Source organism: Curcuma longa, chromosome 11 (genome assembly GCF_044706935.1).
Source record: "Curcuma longa cultivar G26 ecotype Majalengka, Jawa Barat chromosome 11, ITB_CL_G26_1.1, whole genome shotgun sequence".
Lineage (NCBI taxonomy): Eukaryota > Viridiplantae > Streptophyta > Magnoliopsida > Zingiberales > Zingiberaceae > Curcuma > Curcuma longa.
In genome coordinates this window covers 29,368,539-29,381,594 of record NC_133871.1, presented here as the reverse complement: position 1 = coordinate 29,381,594, position 13,056 = coordinate 29,368,539, and the positions used below count along the sequence as shown (strand labels likewise).

Sequence of the window (13,056 nt, the reverse complement as noted above, 5' to 3'; positions counted from 1 at the left end):
TTTTTCCTTTTTGCAAAATACCACAGAATTTTAAAATCTACTTTTTGGATTGCAAAAATATAGTTGACATGAGAACTTGGGAAAGTCAAATTGCAAAATATAGTTTACTTTTATTATAGAAAATTTCTTCTCCTTTCCTACTACAAATGAACTGGTTATTAACTGTCAACTAATTACCCTTTCTATCTGTTGACAATATTAGATGTAAAAAAAGCTATGAATCTTAAAAGTTGACTTTGCAACTCAAGAATGTAAATGTTAAAAGCAACATTATTAATTTATAATGCAAAAGTAAGTTGCTTTGTACAGAAAAAGAAGAACTAATATACTGTTTCCAAAACATGTCTTGGCAGTGAAGAGCACTGCACTGGAATTGGAAGACATCCTCTACTAGTTATACAGATATTAATCAAGGACAATTATCTCCCATAATTACAGTGAAGAGTCTTTAATGATCCTGACAAGTGAACAGCTGCTGAATCTCCAATTTCTTTCCTCTTGAAGATGCCAGATTTCTGCAGGAAGTTGCAAGGACTATTGGTGCATTGATGGAGGAGGCAATGGATAAGCAACAGGCATGACATATGGAGCATGGCCATGAGGAAGCATAATTGGGGTGCCAACTGCTGAGATCATATGGCCGGCGGTGGCGACTGGATGGCCGACCGGTGGCCCGTACATGGGCATCCCTTGCATATTGGCTTGTGAAGGATGCTTCATAGATGGCCCAATTGCTGAGGTACTTGTGTTGGCCTGGCCAGTAATAGGGCCCTGCTGAGAGGAGGCGTCGGTGCCGTTCACGCTGGTGATGTCGTGGATACTCGATCGCCGGCGATCTCTGTTCATGGAGTTTAGACGAATGAAGTACTTTTGAGCATGGCTGGCAACTTGTGTTGGTGTCCTTGAGATGACAAAGTTCCTTGATATGCTTCTCCAGTCACCTTTCCCAAACTTGTCCAGGCCGAGCAGGAAAAGCCTACCAGAAGTAACAAGCTTCACATTTAGAAAGTAGAATGTGTAATATTGAGTATGTATAAGTTGTGCTCCGGATTTATTCGATAAATGACAGGAAGTGAGAATGACTTGGGAGTGAGATACTAAGAATCCATGCTCTTATGTGAAATTCGGTTCATTCGGCAAGTGCAAACAGAGCAAAAAGGCAGCCATTTTAAGCTTATTTGGAGGTTGAAGATCCTTGGTGGTGCTCTTTTGATTGGAATATGTAAGAACTTTTTGGCTTACAAACCTATAATTTGCTTGTTCAAAGTCCTAATCTGGTATTTGGTGGGCAATTACTGCATTTCATACAGTCTTGTCAATTGGATCAAAATGGATAGGTCAACAACGGGGAATGTGTTTTCTTATCAGTTTGTGAAGCAATTCCTTCGAACAATCGATAGGTCAACAACGGATAGGTCAACAATAGATCAAAATTCCTTCGAACATAGCAAAGTAGTAGATTTGATGCAAAATAAACAAAAAAAAAATGATAAAATAGCAATTGGATAAAGCAAGAAACCTGTGCTCTTCTTCGGTCCATGGCGTTCCCTTCCGCCGCTCTTGGTCCGCCTTGGAGCTATTCTTGCCCTGCCCTCCAATGTCAAACCTCCCTTTTTTTCTATCTGCCAAACCCGGGTGGTTGTTAGGATCTTGTTGGTGGTGGTGCTGCTGCTGCTTCTCCTTGGAGGAAGATGGTATAGTCGGCTCCTCCCCGCCGTAGCGTAGGACGGGGACCCTTCCGGCCTCGATGGCCTCCACGTCCTCCACCAGCACCTCGTAGTGTCGCCGCACCTCCGCCGCAGTCTTCCCGGGGACTCTATCCGCGATCAGATCCCACCATCTCCCGCCGTGTTCATCGCCCTCAGCCCCCTCCTCCTTCGGCGGCGCGGGCACCGTCGCGAGCGCGTCCTCGAAGGCCTTGTCGTCCTCCCTGCTCCATCCGCCCGCGCCACCCCCCGCCTCCGCTGCCGCTCCGACCATCGGGAGGCGGTGCGCGCGATAAGGGGGAGGCGGTGGACGAACGCGAACCAGGCGGTGACTATAAACGATTAGGGCGTCCAACTGGTGACCGGATCGGCGGATCCGCTCACCAACGGTGGCTGGAAATAGAAATAACAGGCAAACCGCCAAAGCGCATCCCGGCCCATTTAATTCCATATCATTTAATTACAAAATCACCCTCCAATTTCTTCTCTAATTCCATATCATTTCATAATCATAATTTATTCCAAAATTTTACAAAAGAACCCAACTATTTTTCTCATCTCCGTGAGTCAACCAGATTAATTTGATTATTAAATGTTAATCTTATCCTCTTTACCATCCACGTCACCCTCGCACAATTATGATGTACTTTAAAACATTAGCATGACGCCCGTGAAGACTCGAAGTTGATGCAATTTCTCAGTTAAAAATATTTTTATTTTTATTTTTTTATAAAATTCGGCCAAGATTGATAATTTGAAATGAAGGAGGAGAAATGTGCAAAAAAGGCTGAAGAGGAGAGGTGCGATCTGATTGGTTGAATCAAAGATTTGGTGAAAAGGACACGAGATTTAATGTGTGACGTGGTCGATTCTCCATTTCTCGTTATTGAAGGATGAAAACATTTTCCACCAGGTCATTGTCTGATTGGTCGGATGGTCCCTCTGTAGATTTTGTCCTGGCATGCCATTCGAGTGTCGAATGACGTCATCTGGAATCTTCTGAGATTAACAGCGGCAAGGACCATCTGACCTTTGAATGAAGAAATATTAATATATATAAAAAATTCAACATTTATTTATACAAAATTATCAATCATCAACTCCCACAATGACCACGTGTCGAGTGAATGAAATGAACACGCGCAGTACAGACCAAGTTTGCAGTGGGTCTCTTTGTTCAGAAATTGTTTTAAAACTATAATTTAAAAAAAAAAAATTGTGCAGTAAGATGCTCAGAATCACTGCAACCAAAATGGAATATGCCTTGTGGAATCATAGCAAATGATTCAAATTATTCTTTAACAGCATCTCATTCTCCTTCGCTGAGGATTGGTACAATTAGAGGCTTCAGCTGAGCAAGATAGACGATTGCCCACCTGAGGAGAACAAAGTGGCAAAATGAAATCAATTTAATGAACAAATTGTTTACATTGTAAGATGATTCTTGCAGAACATCAAAGAAATGCAGAAGAGCAATCTCTCTCTTTGAAGAAGAATGGAATTTCGCCAGATGTAACCTGATCATGGTTTTTACTGCCCATTCCAAAACTCAGCAGAAATTTATCTAAATTGGCATTGTCTACTCGGCATCATACACTTCATAACATGTGTTATATCATCAATGCACAGCTAGCTCAGATGACAGTCTCGTATCATCTCTTTTGTAGATTCATTACCCTTCTCGAGTTTTTTCCTCTTATTTTACTATGAATTTTCACTTTGTTCTATGTCATATAAGAATTCATAAGATATCAGGATACATGTAGCAGGAATCTTAGAAATTGTTAACTATCATGTGCGTGCTTAATACACACAAGAAATACCAAAAAAGACAGACAACACTTCATTTGGCAAAACAAGTATTGACGAAAGGCCAAAAAATTCTCTTCTATTGTATCATCCCCTCAATACCTCACTTTCCCTCTCTAATCACAACATTGTAATTGGGGGTCATTAAGTCTCTCCACACATCTGTTGCCTGAGTTTCTCTTAGTGAGTGGAGGAGACACAGATTGGTGTTTGTTGTAGTTTTGATCTGGATAAGGCTCAACCATATGATGGCTCATCATTTATACAAAGCCTCTAAATGAAGGTGTAATAAAAACGGATAAATCTAGATCTACATCTCAATTCTTCTTGTTTCTCTCCTTTTCTTTCTCAGATTGAGGAGAATATTAGATTCCTTATTTTACCATCAATTTTATCTTCCATTATTTTTTTGATATATCATATGCACAAGTTAAGATAACTTGTTTATCTCCTCCATCATTTTTCATTCTCGAATTCAATGTTCAATTTTGACTATATTTTCCCACACATTTCTCTCGTTCTCAGAATGAAATGATCCAAAATTTAGTCACTATCTTGAAACATAAAAAATGAAATTTAGTCTCAAAGGAAAGAAATGTTGGAAGCCTAGTCAATCTCTCTAATAATAATAATGATTTCAGATAATATAGACTCATCATAATCCATTATTTTCTTTACCAGCTCTAGAGTAGATGTCTCAATCTCCTTTCTTATATCTTCTCCTTGTCCCTTGGAGGAGTAAAATTGGGCGTTATTAAATCTCTCTAGATATTTCTCCTTGCTCATGTCATAAAAGTAAATCTGGAACTCCAATCAACCTTGTTTTTCTTCAGAATATTTGATAACTTCTTTCATCTTTTCCATAAACTTCAGTATTGTCCAATATATTCAATTTCCAATGAGTAGAGAAGAAGATTACACTATAAAGATTTCTCTTTTCTAGATGTTTATTTATCAGCTTCAATACTGTGCTCTTTTATCATCCCAAGAAATCCTAACCATTTTCTCATTAGAGCAAACCTTAGCAAGACTACATAAAAGTGTCTACTATGAAATAACATGCAGAAATATATAAGTAGTTCTACAAATGGAAGCAAAATTAAATTAAAAATTTTAAAGTGATCGTCATGATTATGAACTGAAAAGAATCTACTATAGTGGAACGAATTCATGCAAAGTATGCATGTAGGCATGGATGGAGGAACTTACATCATCCAACAGCAAACTGTTGCAGTGATGATCAGTGTTAAATGGAACCTGCACAACCAAATTGACCATATCATTAAATTTTTCCTAGCCTAAATGATAAAAAAACAACATAAATTGTTTGACATAGTTGTAAAATGAAAAATACAGTCAAATATCATAATACTACAATAGATCTAGCTCAAAATCTGTCATCCATTGCTCTACTGGAAATTATGAAGTCTTTGTTTCCCAAGCTTGGTGTTGACAGGATTTATGTAAATCAGAATTGCAGCTTAGGGGGATGAAAGTGAGAATGAGTTCTTATCATGAAAGAGTAAATGATTCAGTATGGAGCATGTATAGCAATAGCCATTTTACCTTCCTAATGAATCATATAATTAGATTAGTTCAATGTCTGAAAAAACTCATCCTTAAGAACTAACCAGGAAATGATGAGGGTTCTTTCCGCAGGCAATTGGATAATCAGCAGAAGTCACTCTATAATTTGTCTTTCAAAAACAATAATAGTCATTCCATTTTCCTCAAAGCCCAAATTCCAAGTTGCTTAATCACTCTAAATTTTTGTTATAAAATTAAGTGAAATAGTTCCTTCCGACTCCATCAATTTTCATAGTTCCTTTAACTCTGGCTGTTTCCCAGAACTTGCTCGATCTAATTCAACTCGGCATTTGTTTTCTTCTATATTTTCTTCAGATTTCTCATATTCGCACAATACGTTAAATCAAAAATTTCCAGGAATTAGTTGACTTTGCTCACCAAAATGAAACCAAAGATCTCGAGTATCAAACTAACGAAAGGGGCAAATAAGGGGTAAAAAAAACCAAACAAACCCTAAAACAAGCATCGGATTCTCATCAACAAAACTCATGGAGAACGTAAAAGATCGATACTTTCACACGGATTCCGGCACCAACAGCCCATCAAGATACAATAAGTAAAGGATGAGAGTATCGAAGGGATCTCATACAGATTGGTCGAGGGGCCGCGGTTACAGCAGACGCGGACGGAGAAGGAAGCTACGAGTCCCACCAAGAAGAAAACGACGGTCGTCATCCAGAACCCCATCCCGCAAGAATCTTCTTCAAGTCCCAAGCTTCGAATCGCCTCCCCTCGTCCTCCTCGTCTTCAACCTCTTTCTCCGATCTCGATCGATGTCTAGGGATCCCTTTTCTTGCGTACCCGATAACCATTCGGGTTTACGGGTTCACATTAAATAAATCCACACCCGCGGATCTAATCCCGAGTCAACGGAATCTTCTTGATCCCGATTCTGAAGCGACGGCGTGCATGATAAAACCGAAGCCGTGACCTCGGCGGTCTCCGAAGATCCTCATCTCGCCGACGCCGAAACACCGCCGGAGATGCCGCTGCCTCCGAAGAACGTTATGACGAACGCCCCTGTAGTCCGCCTTCCGATCGTTCCCACCACCCGCCTGTCGGGGGCCGCCGCCCCCAGCTAGTCTTCACCTGGGCCATCACTTCCGAGGCAGATCTGCCCGCGTTCCGAGAACAAAGCTCTCATTTTTGACGTAAGAACTAATCGTACAAGACATTGTCATATATAGTCATGTTTTATTCGATCAGAATTTGTTGATTGAGATTTGTTTTGTAGATCGCTGCGTGGATGTTCTTACGGTCGACGAAGTAACAAAACACTGAAATCAGAGAGCGTGTGAACTTCCTTTTGACCGAGGGAAAAGAATCGAAGATCAAACGTTAGAACTGAAAACATAACAATAATTCATTATCCTGCTTCTTCTGAAATCAGGAGTTATTATTTTCCAATTCGAATGAGACTGAAATGATTAGATCGATGAGTGCGAGAACTGAAACGAACTTTTCCTCGCACGCATGCTTGTCATCGGAAAGAACAACAGTACATTGTAGATCAAATTGAAGTAATCAACTGGAATCAAAGAGATCGATCGCAGCGAAGCCGGCCGCCGGCGTCAACCCGACCTCTCCACCTGGACCAACGTGAACCGGAGCAGCCGCGGCGGGGGCGGAGGCAGCGGCAGCGGCGGCCGGAACTTGGGGACCTGCCTCCCGTAGGTATCGTAATGTATGGTTTCGGCGTCGTCCAGCGGCCGGCACTTCCTCCCCATCAGAATCGTCCTCTGCCACACCGCCACCTCCCCCTCCTCCTCCACGATAACAATCTTCTTAACTCTCTTGCGGCCGTCGTCGGGGGCGCCGAGCTGCCGGTGACCGGCCTTCCTTTTCCGGCGAGGGTGGCTCCGCAACCGCCTCCTGCACGTCTTCAACAAGGCCGACACCGCGTCCAAGAGACCGCCGATGGCCATGCATGAACTTGGTCTCCGATCAACTAATCAATTGCTTTAGATGGATTTGTATAATTTTTCTCCTTTTTTTTTCTTCTTTTAAACACGATAATTAATTGTCTTATCGATTATAAATCAAATCGTAGTAATCCAGGATTTAAATGGGAGTGAAGGTCGTATAGAGGTACAAGTGTTCCAAGTACAGATTATTTAGGCATCATATGCGCCTATACGACTCTGCCACAAATTTAACTACCAACGTATATAGTCACTTGCTTTTATTAGTAGATTAGGCAATCGACATATCAGATCGATCGGCTTTTTTGCAATATAAACGAATTCTTTTTTCTAAAATGCAGTCTCATCATATGATATTCAGTATGTATTATTAAAGACACATCATTTATTGTGAGGTCAATACAAAGTTACAAAAAATTGATTGTGAACTTGAGAAAATTCTGATGGTTGATGAAAAACTTTCATAATATACGATGATGAAAACAACGATATGGTTGAGACTTGAAGGAAAAAGAGGGCAGCTGACATTTTCAGTTGGTATCGCAAACAGTTACGATCAGGGTTGCTACACAACTAGGTTTTTGATAAACAAAAACATTCTACAAACATGCAAGAATCCCTGGTTTTTAAAGACTACATTGTAGAGCTCAACATCTAATATTGTGTGTGCAGCAGCATCAATACTTCCACCATTTAATGTATTACAGGCTTAAGGGGATGTGCCTTAATTTTGGACAAGTCATTCACTAGATCCAGCTCTTCGTCCAACTCTCCAACAACGCTTCTGGGAATATTTGAAATTTGTCAAAAAAAATTGGGATTTGGAGAGGCAATTAAAAAGAATTTTTTAAGGTATCAACTCAGGAGCCATACATGTTATCCCCTCTTATAATATACAACCCGAGGGCAAGTTGTTGTACCCCTTCCTGCAAAGTAATGGACAATAAGAACCAACTGAGGACGTGTGTCTTGCAATGGGGAAATAATAGTGGAGGGATTTAAACATTGAGAAGGGAAAAAAAATCAAAAGAATAACAGTAGAATATAATAGGGAACTAACCCTAGTGGAGTAAACTCTCTCATGCGATTCATCAAGGATGATATTTGTTGCTTGGTCAAAGCCTCTCAAAGTTCCCTAAACAAGGGAGAGTGATTAATAGATAACTAACAAGTTAATATGAAAATCCACAAAGAATGTGCAAGAAGTAAAGGCTACAACTATAGCAACTCACAACAATGATGCGCCCATCATTTGTGATGATTGAGATAGTTTCTGCACAGGAAAATTCATTAGCTTGTCTCTTCAAAAATTCAGCTAATTATTTGAAGAAAAAAAGCTTGAATAAATAAAATTGGAGATTAGAGCATCACTGTAATTTTAGAATTCATGATATACACAATACTTAATCTAAACTGATTAAGTTTCAAAAGAGAACATTGTACATACGGTTTACCAATGACTCTAGGCCAGGACCGGTTGACATTACTGCTACAAGATTCTTGAATGTATTTATTCTACCAGAGATCCCTGCAAATAGTTATTGAAAGCAGGTTAAGCACCAAAAAACAAAAATAAGCAGACAGCATGATATAATTATATCTGTATTAACTAAAACTATAATTAAAACATTTAAACTGTAACTGTATGGAATACAGTCCACTGTATAAGTTTGTGCAGTTCGCAAAGGTTTTTTGAAATAATGAATATTAACTGATACTGCAAAGATATTAATTGAAGCATTATAATCTCTAAAACATCAAATAGCAAGAAAAATATGTTGAATTAATAATAATTATACATACTAGATTATTTTTTCAGGTTTGATCTTTTTTTTATCAGAGTATTTTATGTACATTTATAAACTTTTGAATATGTTGCCAAACACTAATCTATGCCCCAAGTGTGTGAATCTCTATTTCATTAATTGGAAAGGATTCCATGCCAGAGTGGCAATTTATCTGCAAAAGGAAATAATACAATTATACACAGTGAGTAGCAGCACCCAAACACCTGTCAAAAAGCAACCAGGGTGGTGCTACAATAGCATAATCTGCAACGTAGCATCCCTACTACAAACAAGAGTGCAACTAACAACATCAACCATGAACCGTGTCAACAACCAAGGAATGCAAATATAGGAATACCGAATACTGACCATGCAACGTTTTGGTAATGAATGTGTTCTAATGGGTTTTCCTGGTTACAAGCAGACCAGTCCTAGCAGGGCCGAACAAACAGAAAATGGAGCCCAGGTCATGGTCCAGTACGATTCTCTAATTCGGCTGGGAATGTATGTGACCCGACCAAAAAACCAGTCCGACCTGCCGGTATCAATCTAGTACGACTGACCAATTTGATAAAAATTGAAGTGTTTTTAAGCCCAAAAATGTCAAAATACCCTTTTATCACCTTCCATGCTTGAGGGTTAAAATAGTCATTAATGAAATAAAATCACAAACTAGTAAGTCTAATTTAATCCGCTTCATTGCCTAGCCTCGCAAGCACAATCCTCTCAGCCTCTCTATCGTTTGGTGTTTCACTCCTCATCTCTTGCTCTCTCCGTGCAATGGAGCTACTGTGCCTCACAAGAACGTTGTCAGCTGATGCACTGCCTGATGGAGTTGTTCTCTCAGCTCTCTCAGCGCCTTTGGTGTTTGTGTTTCTCTCACACAACCTCCATTGTCAATCTCACACAGGCATCAACTTGAGCCCACATGACATGCACCAGGGTCATAGTCTTCTTCTCCAGCTAATATTCCTTCTCTATGCGCACACTCACAAGTCACAACAAGATAGTCTTCTTTAGAGACCAAAACACTTCTTCTCCAGGAGTGGTTTACCTGCCTACAGCCATCGTTCATTCATTCCCCTGACCCCAATTCCAACAGTGGACAACCACATTGCCGCAACCCCAATTCCAACTTAGAATAATGCATTGTTGTGTCCTTCGCTGTCAATTAAGATCGTAGATCAGGTACTTTCAGCCTCCACCATGTTTTTAGTTCATATGATTATCATATCATGTTGATTAAATATTGTTAAAAAAAACATCACCTAATAGTTAATCATATCATGTTTCTCAAATACCTTTAAACTTGTCTTGTATTTGATTATTATGTTTTTAATGAATGTTGTAAAAATTTTAAAGTTAAGATGTATGATTTATAAGTTACAACATCTATTAGTGTTTCAAATTAATTTTTTAGTGACTTATAATAGGTATGATTTGAAGATTACACAGTCTTAGTTTTCATTAATATTTCTAAAAATTAGAGATATACTTGTATTAGTTTAAAATCACAGCGTACCCACCCCCATATCTTACTCAATTAGAATAAATACACAGTATACAACCAAATTACACACAAAATCATCATCGATTAGCCTCAAAACCAAACCCAAGTCTCAAACAGAAGAGAATTGTTGAAACACTTTGATTCAACCAAAACAGACACAAAAGAACAGACACGAAGGATCCTACCTCCAACTGCTATTACTCAGTCAGAAGTAGAGTCCATCACAATCTACCATCAACCTTATACCAGAACAGCCCAATTCACTGCCTCTTATCACTCTGTAAGAAACCACATTGCCGCTGAGTCCTTGTCTACCGACCAGATGCAGGCATGCTGCCACTCAGCTACCATGTGATGACCAGAAGCAATTACTCCTCTCTAACATGCATTTGACACAGAAAAAACAGTAGTCTTAAAGGAGTATCCAAGTGGGCATGGCTACAGGTCTGATACTGATGAGGCTGCAACTTTACCTACTACCTACACCCGAACCTGTCAAGTTAAATGAGTGCCTAACCCACTAAATACCGTGCTAATGACTATGACCAACTACCTGAACACACCTATTCAGTATTTATTAAAGAGGCACCCATCAGATCCCCGAACCCATCACAAGCAGGCAAGATAATTTGCAGGTACCTGAATGAACAAGTATCCAAAGAGGAAAAGAATAAAGTAGATAAAATTATCTAACCTACTAAATCACATCCTACTATGAGTAACACAGAGATATAATCATAACGAAACCAGTTATTTCTAATGAATATAGAGCCATAGCTGTGGTTTAAAACCATGGATGAATAAAGTCTAAAAATCTACACTTCCAGATTCCAGAATGAAAGATCGTGTGAACACCAAACCTTAAAGTAAATAGCAAGATAAAAACATGAACTACAGGATCAGAAGAAGAAAATAACAAAGTTAAGGTCCTTACTTGGCTGTTAAGGTAAGAGATACCGAGAACGAATCGGGGGGCCGACAGTCGAGATCGCCGGCAGTGAGGCAAGAAGGGGAGAGTCAAGGACGTCGAAGAGGGTACGGACTGCTGGAGCTCCGAGAAAAGAGGGGTCCGGCGGCTGAGGATGGGAACGAGTGGGTCGTCGGGATGGCAAGACGAGGGTTTAGGGTTATGGCAGTTACCCAGATCGGTAGTGAGGTGTGAAAAACAGAAAGGGTTCCCCAATTTGAACCGTCTATTCAAACTTGTTCAATTCAGGTACGAATCTCATCCGTTGAATCAAGATATTCTTTTTTATATTAAAACTATATGAAGAAAAATAATGATAAATGAAATCAAACATATCGTTAATTTTTTTATAGATTAATTAATCCACAAAATCTCATAGGTGTGCATCAAATTTCAGAATTGACAAAAGACACATCAAATTTATATTATTCTCAAAAAATACATTTAATTATAAAACTCTTCCTTTTCTAATTAAATACAACTTAAAAATAACAACGCTGTGATATTGATTTTTAAAATCAGCAGTATAGTGATGTTGATCTTCATAAATTAATACCACCATATTTTAAAATTTTAAATTTATGTAGAATTAAAAAGAATGCAAAGGAGGTGAGTAAGTCTTCAATTTTTCACTTATTTTTAAAAATTCATTTTAACAACTTTAGAGTTTACAATGAAAAATACAAATCAAAACAGAAAATAATACTCATTTATTTTTATTCGATTCACAACTTTTGACTGTTCCTATAAGGCTCAAAATTGCAGTAATAATTATGTAAACAAAAAAGCACTAATAAATTATTTTAACAATAAAAAAATTTATAGAGCCTAAAATTTAAGCATAATAATTAATTTTACAAAATAAATGAAAATATAATATTTATAAAATTTTCCTTACAACATGCAAATATGATTCTAAAATATTGTGAGATGTTTGAAAAACTAAATTTTAAAAAATAAATTTAAAAAATAAGCTAAAAAATAAATTTTGAAAAATATAATAAAAATTATTATTTAAAAAATATTTTAATTCAAATCTAATTTACAAAGCACATTCCTACTTATTCTATTTGATTAAATCCAAAATATTCAATTAAATAAGTACTAAACCAGTCAATCAAAGTCAAATACAAAAAATCAAGTATACAAAATCTATTGTAGTCAACTGTAAACTCAGTATTGACTAAATGATAATCAAATGATAGTAGCTACTGATCTACTGGGGAGGTGGAGGAGGATGATTCATGCTCCAAGATCTGAATAACTCCATCATCTGAATATGTCGGACCTGATTCTGCTCCTCTAGTTTGGTAACTGACTCCTGCAAACTAATAACTGAAGCCTGAATACTAGTGGCTACCTCCTCAAGTCTAATCACTCTCTGCTCTAGAGTGATAGGAGCTGGAAGTGGAGGACTCTGACGAAGATCTACAAGGTCAATATCAATCTCCTCATCCCCTGCTGGTGTCTGCTTAGGCTGAGGCTGATTCCCTCGTCTCCAAGACATGATCCCATCCTTATCTATATGTATCCCAGCTAAGGAGAAGTTTCTAACACCTAACATGTCAAACTCACTCAAAGGTGTAACCTTGCCTATGGCAACATTAAATCCATGGTAGGCTAAGAGTGAGGTCAAAATATGACAATATGGCATATGAACTTTTTTACTAGTGCTGTTCCTAGCAGAGTAAATGATAGTATGAAATATATGCAAACTAATGTCTATGTCTAATCTGTGACAAAATGCATATAATAAAAACGAATGAAA

The 13,056-nt window shown here is 38.4% G+C and overlaps 3 protein-coding genes across 4 annotated transcripts; all 3 read right to left on the bottom strand.

Moving 5' to 3' along the window:
• Window positions 1–252: 252 nt before the first annotated feature.
• On the bottom strand, window positions 253–2,082 carry LOC141839246 (transcription factor MYBS1-like). Its single transcript, XM_074726952.1, has 2 exons — window positions 1,520–2,082; window positions 253–976 (listed from the first exon to the last, which is right to left on the bottom strand). The coding sequence occupies exons 1-2, from the start codon at window positions 1,978–1,980 to the stop codon at window positions 535–537; spliced, it is 903 nt and encodes a 300-aa protein (XP_074583053.1). The 5' UTR covers window positions 1,981–2,082; the 3' UTR covers window positions 253–534.
• A 677-nt stretch (window positions 2,083–2,759) lies between these two features.
• Window positions 2,760–5,892, bottom strand: LOC141839247 (V-type proton ATPase subunit e1-like). Its single transcript, XM_074726953.1, has 3 exons — window positions 5,692–5,892; window positions 4,725–4,772; window positions 2,760–3,082 (listed from the first exon to the last, which is right to left on the bottom strand). Exons 1-3 carry the CDS (start codon window positions 5,787–5,789, stop codon window positions 3,016–3,018), a joined length of 213 nt encoding a protein of 70 aa, XP_074583054.1. The 5' UTR covers window positions 5,790–5,892; the 3' UTR covers window positions 2,760–3,015.
• Window positions 5,893–7,503: 1,611 nt separating this feature from the next.
• Window positions 7,504–11,457, bottom strand: LOC141841410 (sm-like protein LSM8). Of its 2 annotated transcripts, none has more exons than XM_074729581.1 (6): window positions 11,256–11,457; window positions 8,472–8,552; window positions 8,257–8,297; window positions 8,085–8,159; window positions 7,898–7,950; window positions 7,504–7,808 (listed from the first exon to the last, which is right to left on the bottom strand). In XM_074729581.1, the coding sequence occupies exons 2-6, from the start codon at window positions 8,506–8,508 to the stop codon at window positions 7,718–7,720; spliced, it is 297 nt and encodes a 98-aa protein (XP_074585682.1). In that variant the 5' UTR covers window positions 8,509–8,552; window positions 11,256–11,457; the 3' UTR covers window positions 7,504–7,717. The 2 variants fall into 2 exon arrangements, with proteins under 2 accessions (XP_074585682.1, XP_074585683.1); XM_074729582.1 differs by having other exon boundaries at window positions 11,279–11,457.
• Window positions 11,458–13,056: the final 1,599 nt, after the last annotated feature.